The sequence below is a fragment of the Stegostoma tigrinum genome, chromosome 5 (genome assembly GCF_030684315.1).
Source record: "Stegostoma tigrinum isolate sSteTig4 chromosome 5, sSteTig4.hap1, whole genome shotgun sequence".
Lineage (NCBI taxonomy): Eukaryota > Metazoa > Chordata > Chondrichthyes > Orectolobiformes > Stegostomatidae > Stegostoma > Stegostoma tigrinum.
In genome coordinates this window covers 110,915,577-110,941,660 of record NC_081358.1, presented here as the reverse complement: position 1 = coordinate 110,941,660, position 26,084 = coordinate 110,915,577, and the positions used below count along the sequence as shown (strand labels likewise).

At 41.8% G+C, this 26,084-nt stretch overlaps 1 protein-coding gene across 1 annotated transcript in view; it reads right to left on the bottom strand.

Annotated features, from left to right (window-relative positions):
* The window catches only part of trpn1 (transient receptor potential cation channel, subfamily N, member 1), a 184,938-nt gene that overhangs the window by 128,192 nt on the left and 30,662 nt on the right, over nucleotides 1-26,084 (bottom strand). Inside the window, exon 3 of the mRNA XM_048528498.2 lies at nucleotides 21,952-22,050. Coding sequence (XP_048384455.1) covers nucleotides 21,952-22,050 — 99 coding nt within the window. The remainder of the gene's footprint in view (nucleotides 1-21,951; nucleotides 22,051-26,084) is intronic.

Here is a 26,084-nt window from a genome sequence, read left to right as displayed (position 1 = left end):
ACAGGAGAAGAGTAAGGAAGATTGTGCATCTAAAACGCCGCAGTAGACCACGAGATGAAATTGATAATTTGAAAGTAAAGAACAACAGACGACTTAATGAATCGCTTAAGCAGCATAGATTGCCCATGAGGGTACCTGTCTGAATGCCACGTTGCTACTTAAGAAAAGAGTATCACTTGATATTGAATAAAAAAACAAGTACTTGAGACTTGGAAAACAAATCTTATTGTGTTCACCTTGTATTTTTCTTAAGTTTTGTCAAATGGTAAAACTTGTTCCAGTAACTGTATTCAAGCTGTGGCAGCCTGGAGGCCTAAGTGTGAGGTAGATCTGACCATTGCATCCAGTGCAGGATCAGAAAACCTTATAGATACCAGATCCTCCAATGTTGTGTGGTATTGTGTGGAATGGCAGATACAGAAGTGCCATTCTCCCGGGATCCACTCAGTGAAGGTTATCCCCCTCGACTGGGCTGAGGGCTGCTGACTTTGTGTGTTAAATGTTGCAGCAAGGCAGTGGGATCTTTGAAGGGGGAGGGGGCAAGTGTGAAATGGACAAGGACGAGAGCCATGGACTGTCACTGATGGCAAACTGTCCTTGCTAAACATCTCGTCCAACTCTACCACTTAATCTCACCATAGCCCACGTCACACACCAGCACCAAGTAGAAAGAGATGAAGCCTGGCATTAGTACCTAGCTGGGTTACCAGGAGGAAGCTGTTATTACCCTTCTGAGTTGAATGCATGGGCATATTCTCCTGGTGGTACTGCCAGTGATGTCTGTACGCCAAGAATGTTTGCTGCACCTGATTATTCTGGTGTTCCATTTCACTGTAATTCTGAGAAGGGACTTTCATGCCCGACATTCCCCTCTCTGCTACTGCCAGGATCACCTGCGATCCCTAGCCTCTCCATGAAACCTTTGGCGCATCGGCATTGCCTGGGCACGTAGAATCTCACTTTGTTGGTCTTAGTTCCCACCAGCATGCACATGGCAGTCCTATGCAGTGGCCAGTTAGGCCCATATTTTTCTCCAGGAAGGGAGAAGCCCTTAATAGCAGGTAAGTGGAGATGTCAATAGAGCCGTTCAGCAGTTATCTCATCCCTTGCAGTTATAGTGTTTGTCCTTAACTTGCTTCCTGATAGTATTCATCCTGTATCTTCCTTGCGCGATGAGTGTTAACCTTGCCTCCACAAAGTGCAAGCCTCTCTGACATGGTCAAGCAGCATGAAGCAACAGCACTATGATGCAGGCAGCAGTTTATGACACACATTGTAGGGAGTCCCCAGTCCCATCCAGTCACCCAAACGTCTCTGGCAGAAAGCGTACTACGTCCCAAGGAACGATCGCTCTGGATTTAGTTCTTTCTGGATTGCCCTAGTCTATTGGATTTGTGGAGGAAGCATCACAGCCATGTGCATATGGACTATCAAGCAATTATCCTGTCACATTGGTTAAAGCGTTAAGTATTATTGGGTGGGGAGGGGTGAGGGATAGTTGAGCACTGTACAATGTGGCAGCTATCTTAGTACCTTGCAAAGCATTCCAATTACAGTGAAGAGCTGTCCTCCTCGTACACACTGGTTTTTCAGTGCCCTTGTGGCAACACTTAACAATCATTGGACACAAGGGAAGGCAGACACTGCTGTAAATCCAGAGCTTTCTCTTTACTTTTGTTCAAATCATTGCTGGCTAGGCCAGCATTTATCGCCCATCCCTAATTACCCTTGAAAAGGTGGTGGCGAGCTGCTTTCTGGAACCACTGCAGCCGATCTGATGCAGGTAAACGTAGAATACTATTAACAATAGCAGGATTTTAACCTAATGACATTTCTGAATCATGATGATGAGTGGCTTGGAGGAGTCTTTCAGGTTCTGGGTATCTGCTGCCCTTGTCCTTCTAGATGGAAGTGGTCATGAGTTTGTAAGGTGCATCAAAGGATCCATGCTGAATTTCCGTAGCACATCCTGCAGACAATACACACGGCTGCTACTGAGTGCTTGTGAACGTGATGTGAATGAGCAGGCTGCTTGGTCCTGGATAGTGTTAAGCTTCTTTGAGTGTTGTTAGAGCTGCCACCCATGTAGGCAAGTGGAGGGTATTCCATCACACTTCTGACTTCTGGCTTTATTGATGATAGACAAGCTTTGGGAGTCAGGAGGTGAGTTACCTGCTGCAGGTTTCCTAGCCGCTGATCTGTTTAGCCACTGTATTTAAATGGTTGTTCCAGTTCGGTTTCTGGTCAATGCTAACCTTCAGGATAGCTGATAGTGAAGGATCTAACAATGGTAATACCATTGAATGTAAAGGATGGTAGTTAGATTCTCTTGCTTGAAAGAGATGATCTTTGCCTGGTGCTTATGTGGCATCAATCCTACTTGCCACTTGTCAGCTCAAATCTCTTGATGCTGATGTCGACTAGAAGGTATTAGCCCCGAGGAAAGGGTTCATTTCACTTAAAATAACTGGATGTGACTGTTTTTCTGTTGGGTCTTTGACTTCCTTCCAAATTAACCTGGCACCCACCTTAAGGCAGGCAGGTTATGGAAATACGTGTGGCAAAGAAGCAACTGAGAAACACGAAACTCTCATGCCAATTCAAAGGCACACAAGATGATCTGATCCAATTACGTGAAAGTAAGTGCCCTTTAATTCCTAAGAGACCATTCTTAAGAGGCTTTAAGATTTGACAGGGTGTTGGGTGAACGCATTTTCACAGCCCAATTTGTAGGTGCTCTTACAGATTTTGCCACTGGTATTGTTCTACAGATGGATAAAAGGGCATGCTGAGGGAACAGAGCAGTATTACAAAAACCCCAGCTGCCTCACTTTCTACAAATCACTCTTTAGTCATTGCAAGGAACTAACAAATCACCTCAAGCCTCTGATTCATCATCCCGCTCACTCCCACTTGAAAGCTCCTCTTTAAATTTTATTTCCCCACTGCATCCTGTCACCAATCATCTCAGATCCATCTGTCTCTTACAAAACCCAGAAATTCCCTTTAAACATAATCATTCAGTATTCCAAGTTGTGCACAATGCAGGGGTGGGGAGGTGAGAATGGATTGATTGTTCTGGGTGCCTGCTCTTCTTTGCCCATACCCAGATAGACTTGGTGAAAATGGTCACTCGGATCACCAGTCTGTTTAAGATTTCCTGAGATGAACAGGAACTGGACTGTAAGGCCAGCAGAGGAAATAATACTATCAGGATTTGTTAACTTCCCAAAGTATTTTTTTGAATATTTAGAATTTATTTGTTGTGCTTCTCTGAGAAGGGACATCTTTGTGACTTGGAACAACCTTGAGTGTGGTTTTCATTGAGAACATATTATCTTGTGCACGACCTACTCGATCCTTCTTTATTTTTTTCTCTAACATCTAAGGTCCATTTCTGTTGCGTTGCTTCCATTCAGTTAAGTTACTTGAACTGAACCAGCCCAGCTGAACGGATGGAAGTGTGTTGGAGAAGTATGCGGTTGGGAGTTTTTTTTTCATTGTTCCTGTTAAGAGAAACCCAATTCGCTGAATAATTGACAGTATTAAAATGACAAATTCTGATATTTTGCTTTGGGTCTTTCCCTAACGTCAATGGCATCAAACAAAGTCATAGTGCCTCAGGCCTGATTAATATTGACAATTCTTCATGAAACTGAGGACAATATCAAGGTTATGAGATTCTGCGCTGAGTCTTTCTGTGACTAAGCAGACCAATTCTCAACCCGATGCATAGGGCAGAATGCCTCAGCAAGTAGTATAACTTGCTTTCTTTTTCCTTTCTGCTGCAGCTCTGCCTCATCAATTAGACTTTATGACACAAAGCATGATGCAGCTTGATGGATAAACTGTCAACAGTTTGACCGGTTATGAGTGAGCTCCTCCCAGTCATTAGCAGCAGTACTACTGCCATTCACTGACAGTTTCAGAGCATCTTCACAGAGTTTTCTTTGCATTTCTGGAAGGCTGTACATTTGAGAGTTGAGAAAACAAGATATAGTGAGATGTTTTATGGTTATCTGAACAGTGTTCAATTTGTCAAAGTGGATTTTACAGGATCTTCGCCTGGATGCTTTAGAGCTGGCTCCAAAAAGCACACGAGCATTTATTTGACAGTCTTTCTAATTGAATGTAGAGATTGTAACAGTGGATGTTTGAATTTCTCCAGTGTTTCTATGTATCACTGATGCACAGTCCAGTAAAGGAGGGTGATGGCAAATTGATTTGTAAATCAGGAGTTTTGTTGGCACACAGAGGTCCTCATTTTCAAATGTTCAACCTTGTTGACTGTGGAAGTCAAAAGATGTGCAGGTCAGATTTGTTGGGGCCATGCTAAATTGGCCCATTGTGTCCAGGGACGTGTAGGCTAGGAAGTTTAGCTATGGTAAATGTAGGGTCATGGGGAGTGGGTGGGGGAGTGGGTTTTTGGGGGATGGTTATTCAGAGAGATGCTGGGCTCAATGGCCTCTGTCTGTCCTGTGGGGATTCTATGATTCCATGATTCCACAATTCCAGAAGGTTGAACTGGCCTTCATCTGATGGTGCATCTCCTCATTGATGGTGGCCTTTAGAGAGTGGTAAACTCTTATGATATGGAAACTGTTCACATATCCCAGAGCCTCTCCTTTAGCATATTTTGCAGTGAAATATTGGCTGTCCATTTGTGAGTTGATTTATAAGTTTAGCTTTGACAACAAGCTGATTTTCTTTTATGCAGGGTTAAAAAGATCCTGAGAGTGACTTATAAATCTGATGCAACAACATGTTAGTCATCAACAAACTGTAGGTCATGAATGGTCAGTTTCAGTCTGGTTCGGAATAAATGGATTTAACAGAATCTTTCATCAAAGCTGTTACTTAATATTGGTACCAAAGGGCACTGCACTTTGAGGAGGTGAACAGCCACTGTCAGATTGTAAATACTATGGAAACTACTACGTAACCTCGCTAAACATTTTTCTCAGATGTTCAAGCATGATCCATAAGGCTTTGTGATTAACTGAGTCAAACACTTTGCTCAGGCGGATAAAGACAATGAAGCCTGGTGGTATTCTGAATACTGCTCTTGGGTTTGTTTAGCAACAAAGACTATATATGATCCTCCTCTGAAAGGTCTAAAGCCTACATTTTGTGTCTGGGAGAATACCCTGCAGGACAAGCAGCAGGCAATTTTGGAGAATGTGCATCTGATGCCAAAGAGGAGCAAGTACCTCAATAATTTTCACAGTATGGTTTATCTACCTTCCTGAAGATAGATGCAACTGTCACATTTCTGAAGGCATGGGAGGATTTTTTTCTGTAGAACATTTATAGGATGGATGTATGGCAACTTGATGTGACCAAAAGGCCACCAGGCTTAAATACCTCAGTTGGAACCATTGGGATCGGCCTTGGTTGACTGGCATCTTTTTGATTGCTTGTTACCATTCTCCTATTGATGTCGGTTCACCATGATATTCATAGGATGATGTGGGATAGCCTGGAGAGTATGAACTGCAACTATGCATTCACACGTGATGAGTTGTTGGAAGATTTTATTCAGTGCTCATGGCATTGTCATCTTTAAGAGATACCATCCTTTGCGTGAAGAAAGAGATTTTTGCTCCTAACTTCGGTCTAAATAAGGTGCAGGCATTTCAAAAAAACAACACTTTATATATTGTGATGACCATCATAGTGTTAGCTCTATCTCAGTCCATTTCTTCCTATTGCTTGCCCTTCAATGCCCAGATTTGTCTTTAGGTGTCAGCCTTAGGCTGTTGGAATGCTACCTTGTGTTGTTCTACTAGGCAATGAAGACTGGCGTTTTTTTGTCCGGGAGTTCACATTGAGTATTGTTTTCATTGAAGCTGTCCGTATGTTGATAGAGCCCAAAATGAACAGTCCATACACGGGGTATAAGGCTATATTTTCCACAGTTCTAGAATTGAGTTGACATGTGAAAATGTTCTTGATCGGTTGTGAACTGCAACTGCAACTCTACTCTATTGGCAAGCTGTTTTCGGGGTGGGTCACTGATCTTTTTCCTCTTGGAGTTTTGGCCCTGAGATGGTTTGGTATAGAGTTAGTATTCATTACTGATTGAACAAATCTATGATCTGCCCAGTATGCACCATTTTCCCCGCATTGATTTATACAGACAGCACTTCAATCTTTGGCCCAAACTGTGACTTAAGTTTGCCAATTCTATGATTTTGGATGCTTCCAAGTAGTTTTCTATTTGATCTTCAGGGGAAAGAAGATGCTTGTTTTAAGGAGGCCTGTCAGTAGATACAAATTATTGACAGTGCAAAACGGTGATGGATAATGTGCATTTTAAACTATTACTATAAGGTCATAGATATCTTACTGAATATTTCATGTTGACATTCTGACATTTTTGTGAATTTTTTTTGTTTCCAGATCATGTCAAGGGAATGGTAGAAGATAAAAATATTGCTTTTAAAACTGCTCTGAATTCTTCCAAAAGATCATTTAAGGTTTGCAAATCTTTAATGGCTAAAGTAACACTCCCCTTGTTCTTTCGGAACAGTTAGTTAGCCTTAATAGGGTGGCAATGCTTTCAGATGTTAGTAGTAACATGGATTTTCTCAGGCAGCACATTCCAAATCCAAACTGCACATCTATGTAACAGAAAGAAGACTTTCCATAAGTTTCAAGATAACAAGGTGTAGAGCTGGATGAACACAGCGGGCCAAGCAGCATCTCAGGGGCAGGAAAACTGACGTTTCAGGCTTAGACCCTACTTCAGAAACCTTCGGCTTGTTCTTTTATCATTTATGTTTGCATTTAATCCACAAACATTTATTGCATCATTTTCAGAAGTGCAAAGTGTAGAGAATGAGGAATGTTAATGCAAAATAAAGGATTTATTTATAAAAGAGATTACAGCAGTGGAGGGGTCTTAGGCTAGATGTACACACATTTATTGCAGCTTGCAGGGTATGGTGAAAAAGTGGGTAATAAAGCTTAAGGGACCTTGGGCTTTATAAGGAATACAATACACAAGCAATGCAACATTATCTGACATTTATACAACACCTCAAGCGCTTGATGTCAACTGTGGGACAGTGTCCAAATCGGGCCACCGCACTTTGGAAAGGATATTAACCATTAGATAAGGTGCAGGACAGGTTTATGAAAATAGGCCCAATGATGATAAAGTTCAGTTAGACAGATTGGGGAAGCTGGGGTTGTTCTCTTGAGAGAAGAGGAGGTTAATAGATATTTTGAAAATCATGAGTGATCTCGACAAATTAGATACACTGCCCACTAGAGGAAGGATCAAGAACTACAGGATACCAAAGGTAAATGATGGAAGAACAAGCCAAAGACAACTTATGGAATGTCGTCTTTCTGTTACATAAACGTGCAGTTTGGATTTGGAGTATACTGTCTGCACTAACATCTGAAAGCACTGCTACCCTATTATGGCTCACTAAATGTTCCTAAAGAACAAGGGGGGTGTTACTTTAGCCATTAAAAGATTTGCAAACCATAAAATGAATCTTTTAGAAGAATTCAGAGCAGTTTTAAAAGCAATATTTGCATCTTCTACTATTCCCTTGACCATCTAAAGTAACTCCACCATGGAAACAAAATCAAAATGGGCAAAATCCAAACACTGCAAGAACAGAGGAATGGAAGAGCAGTTCATCCCGGTGGTCATTTCTGCAAACTATTCAGACCAAGTAGGGTTGTAATCTGTACTCAATAATACCTTATAAGGATATGATACCCACAGTTTATCATGCGAGTCATCAGTACCTTAAAAGGTAGCGAAGTGTCACAAAACAAATTTCAAGTTACATTGTTTCACAACACATTGTAAGCAATATAAGTAACAGATTGACAAGCACTCAGTAGAAATAAGCAATCTGTTGATAAAGCAGAGGTGAAAAGGAAAGCCATGGTTAAGTCAAGATACCGTCAGAGGCACAATCGTGGCCGTAAACGGTACGCTAAATCAAGGCAAACGAGAAAGCCGAAGAACAGGAGGAGCTTGAAACCACCACGCAGAATTCGATACGCACCCAGCAAAAGACAGCCAAAGATTATGAAGCTGAAGTTAGATAATGAAGTGGATAATACTTTAAAAGCAAAAAACAAGAGTCTTAATGAAACGTTGAAGAACCGACTATCGTTGAGGAAGCACGTGTGATTGGTAACTTGCATCAAAGAAGATTATTGATTTGAATACGAATAAAATAAACAAGTACCAGAGACTTGCAAACTAATCTTAATTCCAATGTGTACTTCTCATTTTTCCCCTAGTTATGTAGCTACCACAAGCATGAGGTACAAATGAGCAGAACTGGGGTAAGCATAGTTGAACAAGGCAATTCTGACCACTGCATTCCCTTGCCCATCTGTGCTTTTCTTGAGAGCACCATGAGGTCAGAGGAAAAGGAGGCAGTGATGGGATGGTTTGCAAGGATGTTGAAGGTTGAAATGGGGCACGCTTGGAAGCTAAAATAAATGGTGAGGGGGAAGTTGGACAAACAGTCTTTTAGACATAATGAGCTCAGAGGAAATGAGGGGAGACAGAAGTATAGGTACACCGTGAGGGTTGAGATAAAGGAGAAAAGATGCAACGTTTGAATGTGCAGTTGTAAGAAATAGTTGTAAAAATTTTAGACACCAGAATAGGATGGAGCAAATTCATGGATAGGGAAAATGCACGTCTGATTCAGGCTAATCCAGTTAGATAATTCTGTGGGAAAAGCAGTAGTGAGTAGAAGTTTGTGACTTCTTAAAGTCCCAAAATTAAAATATGTGCACAAAAGAATGCATGTCATAGAAAATGTGTTTTAAAGCTGTGATCTCACACCTTAGGAAATACATCATAATATACATATACAACAATACCTTAAAAGGCAAGAAAATGTCCCAAAACCATTATGAGTTTTGTGTGCATCATCTCCTATGTAATATATCCCTCAAAATATTTATAAAAATGAATCCTCACCATTTTAAGATACAAACAGAAGCATGACTAAGTCAAAAACCTACACAACCTATAGTAGCTGCCGTCAGTGGCACAATAAACGTGGAAAGAAAGGAAAAGCCAACAAACATGTATCCCCGAAAAATGTCCAACGTAGGTCTCTAACAAAGGTGAAGCCTCACAAAAAGCATAAGAAGAAAGGATGGAAATAGACAGCTGTCAATCACTAGGCTCCAGAAGGAAGATTTTATGTGGCACCAGGATCACAGAATTAATGAACTGCGAAAATAACATCTTACTACCATGGAGAAATCTATCTGAATGCTATGGGATTATGTTTGTTACATTATGGATACTACTGCTAATTTATTGTGAATTAAAATAACTAATGCTGGAGACTTGAGAACAAAATGTTTTGCACTGCCTTTCTCTTCCTTTGTACGTGGATTAGGGCTGTAACAACAAACTATGATTTAGAACACTTACTAAATTTACAGAAAAAGACTTGCTGTAATCTATTACTAACTGTTCCAGAGAACAATTAAGTCAAACATCAGCCTGGAAAAACTCTTCAGTCATAATTAGTGAGCATTGAATAAACAAGGGCAAATAGTGCAGAGCTTTCAAAAGCGAGACTCATTTGACAAGATGATTGCAGTTTCTTTGCATTAGTGACTGATTGTATTGATAGAGGGGAGTACAGGAGTTATGGAGGACAAGATTTACGGAAGGCCTTCAATGCGGTACCTTACAGGAGACCAGGAACAGAAACGGAAGGAGTCCATTTCAACCCTCATGTCTATTTAAACAGAGCTATTCATTACCAGTTCTTATACTCCCTATAAATGTCTGATCCATACCATATTCTTTTATACTTAGAAATCTAACAAATTCAATGTTAAAATTAACAGTTAAACCACATCAATTACAATTTTAAGAATTTTTTTCCCAATTTCCACTACTTTTTGTATGGAATTGTTTCCTGGATGGTTTAATTATTACCCTCCCTCCCTCCCCGCAGTGCTCGACTCCACAGATAGTAAAAATAATTCCTCTCTGAGTATCCTACTTGTTCTCCTTTGCATCTCAAAACCTTAATAAATTTCAGGGAATACAAACTAAATCTGCCTTGTCTCTGCATCATTTAACCCTTTTGAGTCCAGGTGTCATCCTACAAATTCTACGCAACACATCCTCCAAGGCCTATATATCCCAGCTCTGGTGTGGTGCTCAGAGATGTGATCTAATTAAGTAGGGCTTTGTATCACCAGAGGATGCATTTTATCTTCTTCTAGACTTTCAGATAGTGGGTCAGCATTTTATTGATCTTTTGATGAATTTCCGCAGCTTTTCATGTTTTAGCAGTCTGCATACAGGGACCTCAAATCCCGAAGCAACACTAGGGATGGGGCTATTGGTGAAAAGAGATGTTAAAGGTGAGCTATTTGAGGAGATGGGTGATTAAAGTGGTTTTAGAGGGAGGGGTCAATACCTAAATATGGGGGTTTCAGGAGTGGAAATTATGGAACTATTCAAAGGGTTTGGAACCAACAGGGCAGGACCTAAGTCTGATGAAACAAAAACAGAAATGGCTGGAAAATTAGCCATCTTTTGGCTACAGATAGAGCCAAAAGAGAGATAAACAGAGCTGGGTAGACAAAGGAGTGGGTAAGGGTCAGTCTAGGGGAATGAGTAGCTGCTAATGGGGACTTTTAGTAGCTGACAATGGGTAGTATGTAGTTGTAGCCCATGTGATGACAAGGCCTGGTGTGCAGGGTTGGGGGAAGCTGCTTTAGCCCTAAAACCGTTGAACTCAATATTAAGCCCAGAAGGCTGGAGGGTTCCCAAGTGGAAAATGAGGTGCCATTCTTCCAGTTTGCGCTGAGCTTCACTGGAGCACTGCAGCAGGCCTGAGACAGAAATGTTGGCCAAGGAACAGGGTGATATGTTACAGTGGCAGGCCAACGGGAAGCTCAGGGTATTTTCTGTGGACAGAATGTGAAGTTGCTCCCATATAGATGAGACCACAATGTGAGCAGTGAACACAGTGGATCAGATTCAGTGAAATACAGGTAAAGCGCTGCTTCACCTAGAAGATTGTTTGGGCCCTTGGATACTGACGATGAAGTAAACAGCCAGATGTTCCACCTTCTGCAGTTGTAAGGTGGGGTGTTGGGAGTGAAGCAAGAGGGGACCAGGATGTCCCAGAGGGAACAGTCCTTGTGGAAGGCAGACAAGGGAGGGGAGGGGAATATGTGTCTGGTAGTGGCATCTACAGGAGGTGGTAGAGGTGGTAGCTAATGATCCTTTGGCTATGGATGCTAGTGGGACAGTAGGTGAGGACAAGGTGGACCCTATTGTTAATGTGGGAGGGAAGAAAGGGGGTCAGGGCTGAAATGCGGGAGATGAGTTGGACTTCGCTGCGGGCCCTGTTAACTACAGTGCTGGGGAATCCTCAGTCAAGGAACAAGGTGGAAATTTCAGAGGGCCATTGTCAAAGTTCGCATCATCAGTACAAATGTGACAGAGACAGCGGTGCTGAGAGAATGGAATAAAATCTTTACAGGAAGCCAGATGTGAAGGTGTATAGTTAAGGTAACTTTGGGGTTCTGTGGGTTTGTAGTGAATATCGGTTGGCGGCCTATCCCAGAAATTGAAACCGAGATGTCAAGTGAGGGAAGGACGGAGTCAGACCAGGAAGAACTACACATGCTGCGAATCAGAAACAAACACTGTATTTGCTGGAAAAGTTCAGCAGATCTGGCAACATCTGTGAAGAGAAATCAGAGTTAACATTTCAGATCCTTTGACCCTTCCTCAGAACTCATGGTAGCTGGGAAAACATTACTTTTTTTACAGAAGATACGGTGGGGGGTGGGGTATAAAGAGTAAGCAATAAGTGATTGGGGATAGAGCCAAAGGAGAGAGAAGAAGAGTTGTACAGACAAAGGAGTGGATAATGATCTACTGGGAGGGTGAATAGCTGGTAATGGAGGCTGATAGTGGCTAAGAATGTGTTGTGTGTGATTGCAGAGTATATGATAACAAGGCCTAGTGTGTGGGGGTGGGGGCCAGGGTATAATAGAGTTCAAGTCCTAAAGTTACTGAACTTGATATTGAGTCCAGACCCTGCAGCCTTCAGAACTCCATATCAAGTTCAGTAACTGTAGGGCTCAAACTCTTTTTGTAGGGTATGTGGAGCATTCCTTGTTCCAGTCCTACTCCAACTCCCAGCCACAACTCTTTCTCCGGTATATTAATGACATCATCGGTGCTGCTTTCCTCCCTCGTCTGGAATTGGAAAAGTTTATCAATTTCACTTGCAATTTTGAAAACAAGCCTTCCACCCACTGACTCCATCTACACTTCCTGCTGCCTCTGCAAAGCAGCCAACAAAATCAAAGACCCCTCCCACCCTGGTCACACTCTCAGCACCCTCTTCCATCAGGTTAGAGACACAAAAGTTTGAAAACATATGCAAATAGATTTAAGATAACAAAGTGTGGAGCTGGATGAACACAGCAGGCCAAGCAACATCTCAGGAGCACAAAAGCTGACGTTTCGGGCCTAGACCCTTCATCAGAGAGGGTCTAGGGTCTAGGTCCGAAACGTCAGCTTTTGTGCTCCTGAGATGCTGCTTGGCCTGCTGTGTTCATTCAGCTCCACTCTTATGTTAGCTTGGATTCTCCAGCATCTGCAGTTCTCATTATCACTCAAACAGGTTTAAGAACAGCTTTTTCCCCACTGTTATCAGACTTATAAATGGGCCTCTCATATATTAGAGTTTGTCTTTTTCTGCACTTTCTCTGTAGCTATAACACGATGTTCTGCATTCTGTTCTAATACCCTGATGTACTTAAGTAAGGCATGATTTGTCTGATTAGCACGCGACAAAATGTTGTTCACTGGATATGTGACAATAATAAATCAAATTAAATCAAATCAACTTCTATCCTGTTCTCATCTTCACCTGGTCCATCCCTGAATCCTCCATTCCCTAACTCGATATCTGTTTCTATGTCTGGGGACAGGCTGGTCACTAATATTCACTACAAACCTGTCGACTCCCACAGTTACCCTGACAATACATCTTCACATCCTGCTTCCCGTAAAGGCTTTATTCCAATCTCCATCACATCTGTAGTGATGATGCCAATGTCAAATAAGGGGTCTCTGATATACTCAAATTCTTCCTCCATTAAGGTTTCCCCAGCACTGTAGTTGACAGGGCCCTCAGCCGGGTCTGACCCATCTCCAGTAATTCGGCCCTCACTAATCACCCATTCCTTCCCGTAACAGCAACAGGGCCCCTCTTGTCCTAACCAACTATTCCTCCAGCATCCACATCCAGAGGATCATTTGCTCTTATTTCCGCCTTCTCCAGTGGATGCCACTACCAGACAAATATTCCCCTCCCTTGTCCCTTCCACAAGGACCGTTCCCTCCAGGACACTCTGATCCAGCCCCATGTTATACTGAAGGTGTAACACCTGTCTGCTCACACAATCTCATCTACTGCTTTCGCTGCTCACAATGTGGTCTCCCCTACATTGGGGAAATGAAATGCAGACTGGTTGACTGCTTTGCAAAACATCTACGTTCTGTCCATAACAAAGACCCTGAGCTTCCCGTTTCCTCCCACTTCTACAGACCACTGTGATCCCTGGCCAACATTTCTGTCTCAGGCTTGCTGCAGTGCTCCAGTGAAGCTCTGAGCAAGCTGGAAGAAGAGTACCTCATTTTCCATTTTGGAACCCGGCAGCCTTCTAGACCTAATATCGCACTGAACAATTTTAGGGCTTGAGCACCTTCCTCCATGCTTTCCCACACCCCCACACACCAGGCCTTGGCATCATGTGGGCTGCTGCCATTGTCAGCTACTAATAGTCCCTATTAGTCTGATAGACTAATAGTCTGCAATGCCTGTCTGGTGTTTGCACTTTCTCCCTTGTCTATATTTTCTCTTCATTCATTAACGGGGTGAGGACATCACTGGTTAGGCCAGCATTTATTGCCCATTCCAAATTAGCCAGAGGGCAGTTAAGTGTCAACCACGTTGCTGTGAATTTGGAGTCACATGTAGGCCAAACCAGGTAAAGATGGAACTTTCCTTCCCTAAAGGACATTAGTGAGCCAGGTAGGTTTCCTGCCAATCAACAATGGATTCCTGTTCACCATTACATTTTTAATTCCAGGTATATTATAGAATTCCAATTCCACCACCTGCCATGGTGGGATTTGAACCTGGGTCCCCAGACCATTAATTGGGTCTCTGCATTAACAGTCCAATTCGCTTTTTGTTAATCCCTGAGTCTCATAAAAAATGAGTTTGAAGGCGAGATAACACAAGTTGACCAATGTTATATAATGCAGGGGAATGTGAGTTTATGCGCTTTGGTGGAGCAAATTTTGGTCTCCCTGCTGAGGAAGGATATTGCAAAGTTTGAAAGGGTTCAGAAAAGAGTTATTGACAGAGTTTGAGCTATACTGAGAGAGTGAATAGGTTGAGGCTTTTCTCCCTGGGGCATTGGACGCTGAGGGGTGACTTTATAGAGATTTATAAAATCATGAAGGCCATGGATAGAGTGAATAGGCAAAGTCTTTTCCCAAGGGTAGGAGAGTTCAAAACTAGAGGGTAAAGGATTAAGGTGAGAAGGCAAAGATTTAAAAGGGGAAACTTTTCGCACAAATGGTGGTGCCTGCATGGGATGAGCTGCCAAAGGAATTGGAGGAGGCTAGTACAATGATAACATTTTAAAGGCATCAGGATGGGTACATGAATAGGAAGGGTTTAAGAGGGATATGGGCCAAATACTGGCAAATGGGACTGGATTAATTCAGGATATCTGGTCAGCATAGACGAGTTGAACTGAAGGATCTGCTTCGATGCTGTGCTGCCCTATAACTCTAAATAGAGGAGTTGATTTTTATTTCAATACAGAAAGACTACAGAGAAGTGCAGAACAGAGAGAGATGGGAGTCCGTGAATATACACTGCAAAACATTAACATCCACATTCAGCATGTAATAGGAAAGGCAAACATGCAAGATAGCCCTTTACTTCAAAAGGTGTGGAGTATTGCAGCAGGGAAGTTTTGCTCAAACTTCACAAGGGCTTTTCAGACCACAGCTGGAACACTGTGAACAGTCTGGGCCCCTTATATAAGGAAAGATTTACTGAAATTGGAGGCAGTGCAGTGAAGGTTAGTTAGGATGATTCCAGGTATGGATGGGCTGTCTTATGAAGACAGGTGGAGTAGTTCTGGCCTGTATCCACTGGAACATAGGAAAATGAGGGGCAACCTTATTAAAACATACAAATTGTTTAGGGGCTTGACACAGTCGATGTGGAAAGGTTGTTTCTCCTCTTGTGACAGTCTAGGACAGGGGCGCATTATCCCAGAATGAAGGTTGCACATTGAAGACAGAGATGAGGAGGAATTTCTTCTCTCAGACAGTAGTTAACCTGTGGAATTCTTTACCTCAGAGGGCTGCAGAAGCAAGATTGTTTAGTAAATTCAAATTAGTAAGGGAATTGAGGGTTATGGGGAAAAGGCAAGTAAGTGGAGTTGAAGATTAATACATCAGCCACGATCTCACTGAATGGTGGAGCAGAACAGCTTACTTCTGCTGTGATAGCTTAAGTTAGAGAAAGATGTCTGGTGGACTTGGTGGGCAAATAGATTGGCAGGATGAAGCAGATGAATAGTTAGACAAAAGACTAAGTAGCATGTTTCAGATAAAGAGTACTATATTCCAACCAGGTTGAAAGGAAGGGTAACAAAAAATGGGCTCATTGAAAGACAAAGTACATGGAGTTAACCTATGCTCTCCACCTGTGGTGATGACAGGTTGTAGAATATTGCTTTAAATGACAGCACATTGGGTTAAGCCATCTAGCGGCTATTGAAGAATTTAGGTATGATGTAAGTTGTATGTGAAATGTATATGGATACATAAAATTTATTTTGGTTCTTACTTTTGAAGTAGTGGCATGTGGGCACTTGTCTTTAAATATGAGAAAGTTTAATGTTTAAGCTTTCCAGTGTCCTGGAAGCCACGATTTTTTAAAATTTGTTTGAGATAAAGATTGCTTGGAATGATAAGCGGAATTTGTTTGCATTGAAAGTTGGAGAAAACATTGAGAAACATCAGCTCGCTTTCAGTTTAAGAGGATCAAAATTTACCTTTTCGCCTCAGGGAAAATAAAAAGCCATATCATAGGAAACTTTTGTTGTCAGTTCTCATAAGGCCTGGCTAAAATTGTTTGTATGGAACAGTTTCTCCTAGAGAATGGAGTTGGCTCTGTAAAGTTACGAAATAGGTTACCCCAATGCAAGGGTTTAATCATGTAAGTTTCTGACCAGAGGAGTTTAGTTAGAATCTGAAGTGCCCCCCTACCACTACCTCCCCCCTCAACCAGTATAGTATATATAAGAACAGGGTCATTACCTCCTCCTGTATGCCTGATTAATGGTTTTCTAAAGGTCTTAATGCTACTTTGGCATCCTGCAAATTTAACTAACTCCCACTACACGGGTGAGTAGATCCAAGTCCTGATTTTTTTCAATTCTCTCAGGAAGCTCCAGGATTTCCAAGTATAACTCTTTATTTAGCCTGTTGTTTTTCCTTCCTGTGAGTTTCTTTCCCTGAGAACCTATTAATGAGCCCATAGGAACATTTGCATAAAGCGGCAAATGATACAGAAATGTTGCAAACAGCCAGAAAGCCCAAATCAGCTCAAATGTACCGTGTCTTCTCTGCATTCAGTGCTCTGTGTTCTCAATGCTGCACTCCATACCTGGCGATAAGAACTATTGAGTTTCTGCTGGCTTGAATTGACAGAACTATTTCCCTACTGCAAATTTCCCCAAGCCATCACTCAGCTTGTGCTCTTTTCTTGAGTTGGAAACCTTGCTGACAAACAGGGATGCCTGGATTTAAGTAAAACAAGTAACTGTGGACCCTAAAAATCGGAAACAAAGACAGAAAGTGCTGGAGAAACTCAGCAGGCAAGGAGAGAAAGCAGAGTCAACATCTGTAGAATTTAGAAGGTTAGGGGTGATCTGATCAAGATTTTAACAGGAAAGTGGATAAAGACAAATGATGTAAACTAAGCTGTCATTACATGATTGGGCCAACGGCATAGATTTAAGGTGAGAGGGGAAAGATTTAATTAGGACCTGAGGGATACTTTTTTCAAGCTGAGGGTAGTGCATGCATGGAGTGATCTACCAGAGGAGGTGGTGGAAACTCACACAACATCAACATTTAAAAGACACCTGGATGGATAAATGAATAGGAACAGTTCAAAGGGACATAGGCCAAATGCTGGCAAATGGGATTAGGTCAGTTTAGGATATCTGGTTGGTACCGATGAAATTCACTGCTATATAACTACTCCATGACTCTATGTGATTCCAGACAGCAAAAACATCTCACAGTCAGAGGGTAAGATTATTGAACATATGAAATAGAAGTAGGAGTGGGCCATTGGGCCTCTCAAGTCTGCTCGAGAATTTCTGGAGATGCTTGGAATGTATGCTGTCACCTACAGGACATTGCATTTTGGCATATGCCATTCGGGATCATTCAGCTTCAGATTCCAAGGGCATAACATCTTTTTAATCAAGTGGAAACAGCTCCTCATCCACATGACATCTTTCCAAAAATGATGCTTGGAACAAATAGTGACAGACCATTTTGATAGCTGTCCATCATTGAATTCACGGGTCTACGTGGAGTTGCAGCAAATTACTCAGAACTGTATAAATATTGACTCACCAAATCAGAGTAAAAAAAACTGCAGATGCTGGAATCCAAGGTACGCAAACAGGAGGCTGGAAGAACACAGCAGGCCAGGCAGCATCTGAAGGAAAGGAGAAGATACTTCATCCAGTCCTGAAAAAGGGAAACACCCAAAATGTTGACTTCTCCTTTCCTCCAGATGCTGCTTGGCTTGTTGTGTTCTTCCAGCCTCCTGTTTGACTCAACAAGTCAACCTTACTCTAGTCAGTGATCCATTTCCATTCCATCCCCTAACTATTCACTGAGTGAAAAGAGTTTACCTCACCCGTTTCTTCTTTTTTCAGATCTCCTCAAATCGATATCCTCTGGTTCTGGCTCCTTTTAAGCTCCAGTGAATGATCAAAGGATTGCATTCTGGGAACAAACTGGGGAGGCTCTGCAGCTCTGGGTCAGCTCCTGTGTTGGCCCCCTATCTCTGATCTCTTCACTCTTACAGTAACAGGCCAAGCAGGACCTGCTGCCTCCCAAGTAAGGCCAATCAGATGAAGTATTCAGCAAGTGCTCTGAAAGGGAAGGGGATCCATTTGCTAATGATGTATCCGGTAACAAATCAACTGACCAACTGTAATGCCAGGTTCTTGAGGCATTCTATTTTCAGGTGATCGGAGGAGCACACAGTTCACTATCCCTTTCACTAGAGTCAGTCTTCTCCCCATCCCCTGTGCCACAAAGTCCCTGCGTAGACATGGTGAGCTGCTTCACCATCAGAATTAAGGATAAGTTGCAGTTTTATTACTGACTCCTTACCACAACTGGATCTTCGCGGCCAAAATAGAATTTCTGATGTAACAGTAACTGCTTATATTTGGCTGTGGCTTCTTTATGGCCTCACACAATGTCTTCAGTGGGTTTTAACTCCCATGTTCCACGTTGCCCCATGAATTCATATTTTACGTCTCTTTCAACATTCCTCCTCTCACAGGACCATCAGGAAACATTGTTCATGTTACATCAGATTGTAGAAACAGCAGTAGGCCATTCAGCCCCTCGGGCCTGTCCCACCAGCGTGGTTGATTGGTGGCCTAACTCAACAGACCTGCCTTTGGTCCATATCCCTTAGTAACTTTGTTTAACAAAAAACGACGCTCAGATTTAAAACTAGTAATTGATCTAGCATCACTGCTGTTTGTGGAACAGAATTCCAAACCTTTACCTTTGTGTATAGAAGTGCTTCCTAACATCTCTTTTGAACGGTCTGGCTCAAATTCTCAGGCTATGCCTCCTAGCTCTAGAATCCCCTTATCCTTACAAATTCTAGCAAAAGCAGGTCTAATTTATATAATCCCTCCTCATAACATAACCCTTGGAGTTCAGATATCATTCTTGTAAACTTATATTGTGCTCCCTCTTAGGCCAATATATCCTTGCTAAGGTGTGGTACCTAAATCTGCTCATTGTGCTCCAAATGGGCATCTTCCTCCTTTAGTCTTCAATCTTTCACTCTCTTCATTGCAACCTCTCTATTTGAATGATTCCACAAACTTTTACCTTTCCTTCTTCCACCCTACATATTTGGTGGTAAAAGATTGGACACACCGTCTTCCACTCAAACTCACTCTGCTGATGGACTGGTTGCCTGGATGGATATTATGTACCAAGCTCTCTATATGTCAGGCAGGGATTTATGTTCCAGTGAAGCATAGATGTGTGCACATTCAGTGTGATTCCCTCCATGGCAAAATAACTTCCCATTAATCACAGTCAAAGCCTGACAATGAAGAGACTTTGGATGAGGAAGTGCCTATCAGCCAACACCTACAAAATTATACTCGGCACGAAGCAGTGGATAAAAAAGTGCAGGAAGATAAGTCAGTTTGAAGATCTGAAAAGAACGGGGGCCAACTGTTAAATGAATAATAAGAAAGACACACTAAATGCTGCATGAAGAATTCTGTACCTATGTTTTTTCAGAAACAGAAGCAGAAATTGCTGGAAAAACTCAGCAGGTCTGCTCTGTTCTTCGAGTAGCTCAGTGCTTATTGCGCTGATCTGACTGTCCAGCAGCAGTGGCTGGATGAATACTGGCCATGACACTGAGACTGGGCATCTCTTGGAACAGATACACTCAATGCTGATCAGTAGCAAAACATTATAAATCAGAAAGCAAACCTTTAATGTTTACTGGCTGAACAAAGATTTATTGACATTTCTCTGGGCCAGCGATTATAATGGATGGCATTTTACCACAGATTAATGAGGCAAAGGCTGAATTAGAATGCAATAGAATTGCAACAAGCAATAAAAGTTCCTTGCAAGCGTTTAGGAAAATTGAGGATTATCAAAGCTCTGCCTGGTTTATAATGTCACAGAGCATAATACAACAAATGTGCATATTGTACATATCCCTTACCTTGTAATGAAAAAAAAAACTAAACTCAAGTATTCTTTTTAAACTGAATTTTTCAAATGTAGCTTACTGCCAAGCATTGTGTCTGGTTGATATATGTAGAAAGGTGAAGTCACGAAAATCCTGCTCTCTTATTACAGAGAGACAATGGGGTGGCGGGGGGGGGGGAAGAGAGTGAGAGAGAGAGAGAGAGAGAGAGAGAGAGAGAAATGACTGGTGGTGAGTTTAACCTGAGGGTCACTATACCTCAGACAAGACGGTCCTTCATGGTCCCACACTATTGGTGCGGCTCTGTTCCACAAACCAGTCCTCCAGCCAACTGAACTAACTGACAAGCTGATAGATTCAGCTCTTAGAATTGACTTACAAAAGATTGCACTATACTTTTCGTGTGAGCACCTTCAAATATTACAGTGATCTCTGAATGAATGCTTCTATGGCTAATAGAGATTCATACAGTTGAAAAGTCTGTACATTGATTCAACTTTGGAACATTGTGAGTAGCTCCAGGCACTGCTGTATGGAAGGACATGAAGATATTAGGGTACAGGTGATGCAGAAATGTTTCAAGAGAATGCTTCCGGGGTGAGGAACTTCAGTTATGATGGTAGACTGGAAAAGTTGGGACAGTTTATCTCGAAAAAGAGAAGTTTGAAGTGTTCTATAAGACTGAAGTAGCAGAATGAGGCCACTCAGCCCATCGAGTCTGCTCCGTCATTTAATGAAATCATGACTGACCTGATCATCATCAATTCCACTTTCCTATCTTTTATCCATTAGCTTTGATTCACTTCCTGGTTAAGAATCTATCAATTCAAAATCATTCAAGCTCTGGGCTGAATAGATAGAGAGAAAACATTCCTTTTAGTGGAAGGCTTGAGGATAGGAGGGCACAGATGTAAGATACTTAGCAGAAGAAGCAATGGTGACATAAGGGAATGCCATTTTCTTCAGTGGATATGACCTACTCAAAGACAAAAAAGGGAAGGGCAGTAAATGCTGATCCAACCAGCAATGCCCATACACTGTGATTGAATAAAAAGAAAGTGATCTGGAAGGCACTGCCTGAAAGTGTGGTAAAAGCAAGTTCAATCGAAGCATTCAAGAGGAAAGTATTATCTGAAAACAAAGAAAGTATGGAGCTTCAGCAAAGAAACAGGGACGTGTCATTAGATCACAGAACCGGTCTATAGACGAGAGACTGAATGGCCTCCTTCTGTGCTGCAACCATTTTATGATACCACAGATTTCTTACACTCGCTGATATTTTTCCACACATCTATACTAAGATTTTACTAAGTCTTAAAGTTGCCATAACTGTCCACTAGGTCTGGTTTGGCCTTTATTTTACCCAAGCATTCAATTAACCAAAAGTGAAGGAACACTTTACAGGTATTTCTGCTATAACGCATGTTTTGCTAATGCAAATTGGCTGTAATATGATTGATAAGTACTGAACACTGTTTGGATCACCTGAAATTTCTACTGTACAGTATAGCAATCTTCTATAGCAATTTCCCTATAATGCAGCTTTCTATAGCACGAGGTCGCACAAGAACACAAGTATCGTTGTACAGGAGAACTACCGGTATTCATTGCAGCATGCGCCTTTCATCATTATTTCAACTTGTGGCTTTGCCTAAAAGCAACTGGGATGATTCAGCACATTTAATCAGCATGACTCAGCAATGATTTTCATTGGAGTGAACTCTCTGCCAGCTGACACTTCATTTTGCTTCACTGGCACTCACATTGTGCGGCACAGCCAGTTTCCTCCTTGTTCTTCAGTAGCTTCAGGTCTTAGGTAAACAAGCAATAGACGCAATATGTAAAATAACTGTATCCATACCCCTCCTGTCAGGTTCGGGTCCAACCTCTTTGTCAGCAGCAGGCGAACAATTTCATCCTTCGAATGTGCTGCGGCCATGTGTAGTGCGGTTCTTCCATCCTGAAACACGGGAAGACAAACATGTTACAAACAAGGCTTTGGAAACGAGCCGTGAGAATCTACTGCAGCACAGCATCTGCTGTTAGATGCCCGAGTTTCTTACAAATGTTACCTCTAAGTGACTCAAGGAGCAGGAAGGGAATGGAGATCATTCTCAAATGATGGGAGGCAGCTACCTGTCTAAAGTTGGCACTACAGGAGGCTAAGGAAATTTTTTATAGACGTACTGTAGAAAGCATTTTATCTGGGTACATCACAGCTTGGTATGGCAACTGCTCTGCCCAGGACCAGAAAAAACTAGAGAGTTGTGAACACAGCCCAGTCCATCACACAAGCCAACCTTCCATCTAATGACTCCATCCACACTTCCCACTGCCTCGGAAAAGCAGCCAACATCATCAAAGACTCCACCCACCCCAGTTATAATCTCTTCCAGCCTCTCCCATCAGGCAGAAGATGCCAAAGCTTAAACACACATGCCAATAGGTTCAAGAACAGCTTCTTCCCCACTGTTATTAGACTCCTGTACAGACCTCTCTAATTTCAACCCTAATGTTAATCTTACTCTTTATGTACCTTCTCTGCAGCTGTGGCATTTGTATTCCTCGCCCTGTTCAATCACTCTATGATCTATGCACAGTATAATCTGCCTGTACTGCACCCAAAACAAAACTTTTCACTGTACGAAGGTACATGTGACAATAATAAATCAAAACAAAAAAATTAACTCTAAAAGAAAATAACTAGCTCAATGACATAAAGTGATATTATTTCATTTTCTAACAGCAACCACAATCTCTCTTTCTCCTAATAATCCTCCCCCAGTCATTCCTATCACTCCCAGGAGTGACACCCTGCACCACACACTTTGTGAACGATCCCACTGTCTGTAAGGATAGTTAGTGAAATGTGTTTGACAGTCTCAGCTGAAACTCCTAGTTGGTTGCCAATAGGAACCCACCAAGTCCATGAAACTAACTCTTACACGAATAATCCATGAGGGTAACTGGAGTTGCAAATGAAAAACATCACACAAACACAAGCAAGGGCAATGCTACTAAAATTAACTCAAGTGGGGAAACAGGAAGCAGGAACATATTTGACATGCTGATTCTGAATGTGAGTAATTCCATTCTTTGCTATCACAATAAAACATATATGTGTTAATGTCTCCTTTAATCTGTTAGAGATTCTTCACAATATTGTTTGCTGACAACACTTTTTAAAAAAATTAATCCTTGGTGTGTGACCATTCCCAGCGAGGCAAGCATTTATTGCTTTTACTTCCTAGGCCATTTCAGAAAGAAGTTAAGAGTCCACCACATTTCTATCGGTCTGGAGTCACATGTAGACCAGACAGAGAAAGGAAGGCAGATATCCTTCCCAAAGGGACAATAGAGAACTCGATGTGCTTTCATAGTAATCCAGGAATTTTATGATCAGGTAATTCCAGATTTATTAATTAGCATTGCTAAAACAAAATACACTTTGTCAAAGCTTGCACTCAGCAGGACAGTTCACAAGAAACACCAAAGTAAAGGGGAAAAAAAACAGGAAATGTTGGACAAGCTCAGCAAGCCTGGCAGCATCTGTGTGAAGAGAAAAACAGAGCTAATGTTTCAGTCCCAATATGCAATTCGAGTCTAGTTCTTTGAAGTGAAAGGGGCCTTGAAAATGATTATTGTTATGCTAGAGACAAAGGGGGAGGAACAGGTGCTAAGAGTGTCCTGAGTAAAAGATAACAGTGGGACAGTTGGGATATAATTCAAAATGTTAGCTTTCCTGCTCCTCTGCTGCTGCCTGGCCTGCTGTGTTCACCCAGCTCTACGCCTTGTTATCTCAGACTCCAGACTGTGCTACCAGTGCCCAATATGAAGAGGTGATAAGAGTACCTTCAAGGTGCAGCAGCATGGAGGTGATGTTATGGGATTAGTAATCTTGAGATCAGGTGTAATGTTCTGGCAATTGCAGGTTCAAGTCCCACCACTGTAGCTGCACAAATTTAGCTTTAATTTATGAATGAATGTTCTTTTGGTAGTATAATGCTTAATTATTTCTGAAAAAAAGATATGCAGCATTGAAACTTTTCAACTTGTACCCATCAGATCAATTCACAAGGAATACCAAAATAAAGGGGAAACAACATTCATTAAGTGTGAGAGGTGAGCGCTGACTGGTTGCTGAGTGGACATTGGTCACTGCAGGGATTTCAACGGATTTTAACCCTATCGCAGGTTAATGATAACTGACCATTAATAGCCTGTCAGTGCTCCTGAGATGCTGCTGGGCCTGCTGTGTTCATCCAGCCTCACATTTTAATGTCTCAGTTAATAGCCAGACTTTGTTTCCATTTTAAACCAGGCAATCCTTAGTGTGTGAGGAATTGCACCGCTAACCAAGTTAGGATTATCAGTTGGGCTATCATAAGCAGTGTGATATATTTGTGTGTCCTGAAAACCACATAGAGTAATACACAAGGCCCTGTTCTTTGTAAAGGGGAAGAACATGTGTACAATCAGTGTCTGTTTCAATGCAACAAAATAGGTAGCCGTGATGTGGAGCTACTGGTGTTGGACTGTGGTGGACAAGGTCAGAAATTACATGACACCAGGTTATAGTCCAACAGGTTTATTTGAAAACGCAAGCTTTCGGAGTCTTAGATAAGGTGTAGAGCTGGAGGAACACAGCGGGCCAGGCAGCATCAGAGGAGCAGGAAAGCTGATGTCAGAGTTGCTGGGAAAGCTCAGCAGGTCTGGCAGGAAAAAAATCAGAGTTAACATTTCAGGTTTCATTCTGAGGAAGGGTCACCGGACCCAAAATGTTAGCTCTGATTTTCTTCCTCACAGGTGCTGCCAGACCTGCTGAGCTTTCTCAGCAACTTTGTTTTTGTTCCTGGAATTGAACTTAGGTCCCTAGCATTTTGAGACAGCAGTGCTAACCCATGCCACAATGCACAGGTTGTTTATGAAAGCAGGTGATTTAAATACAAAAGGAATTGCTGGGAGATAAAGCAACTGCCTGCTTTCTAAAGTGAAAAAACCAGTGTGGTGTTTGTCTTGCCACAATTGATATTACACTCCCTGTTCCACCTGAAACATTTGATAGACCATCAAGCAGAAAACTGCAGTCACTTTGCATGAAGCACGTGGGGGACTAATTTACATTGTACAGAACATGCAGATCGAGTTAATGATCCAACTTTGGATTGAATTCTTTTTTAATACAGTCAAGCAAAGACATTTAAGGCATAAACTGCCAGTGAACTTGTGTTAGTCTAGGCACGGGGGAGAAAATCACTGTGTGCCCAGGCACTTCATAAAAATAAACATTATTTTCATCAGCATTCACACCTGGTCTTACCACCAGCGCTGAATGAATGTGTAGGTTAATAGCCAGCAACTTCCAGTGGTACGGCTCCCTTTGCATAATCAAAGATTCAGCAGGATCAATCTTTCTGCCAATTTCTCATCCACACTTCTGCTAATGAAGGAGTAACCTCATTTGAGGAAATTCATATCTGTAATTTCAGAGAGAGGCCCCAAATGCTTCCCAGAAAAGTACTGAAATGGAAAAACCAAGAGAAGAAGATAGGATCTCGGTACTGGGAAACAAAAGACTAAAAAGTATATTTCAAAGTAAGGATTAGATGCTGGCAAGTTTGGCTTTGCTAGTTGTTAATTGGAAGACTGAGCTCTCGAATCTGTTGTGCGACATTATTATATGTTTGTTTCATGCTTTATTAATTAATTTAGCTGTTTACTTAAAGGAATTAATTATATTTAATGCCATTAAAATAATCAGGAAAGTTCTGAAAACTTCAACCATTCATTTGCAAATATGCACATATCATTTCACAGTACTAAAATATTCTTTACCTGTCAGCAACAGGCTAATTTTCCAAAAAAAAACTGAATAGGATACAACTTTAATAAGAATTTCTCTGATCACATCACTGGATCAGTGCCAGAGGTCACCAAGGAAACCATTCTGACCAAGAAATAATTATATCGCTTACAAAGTCACTGCTAAAGATC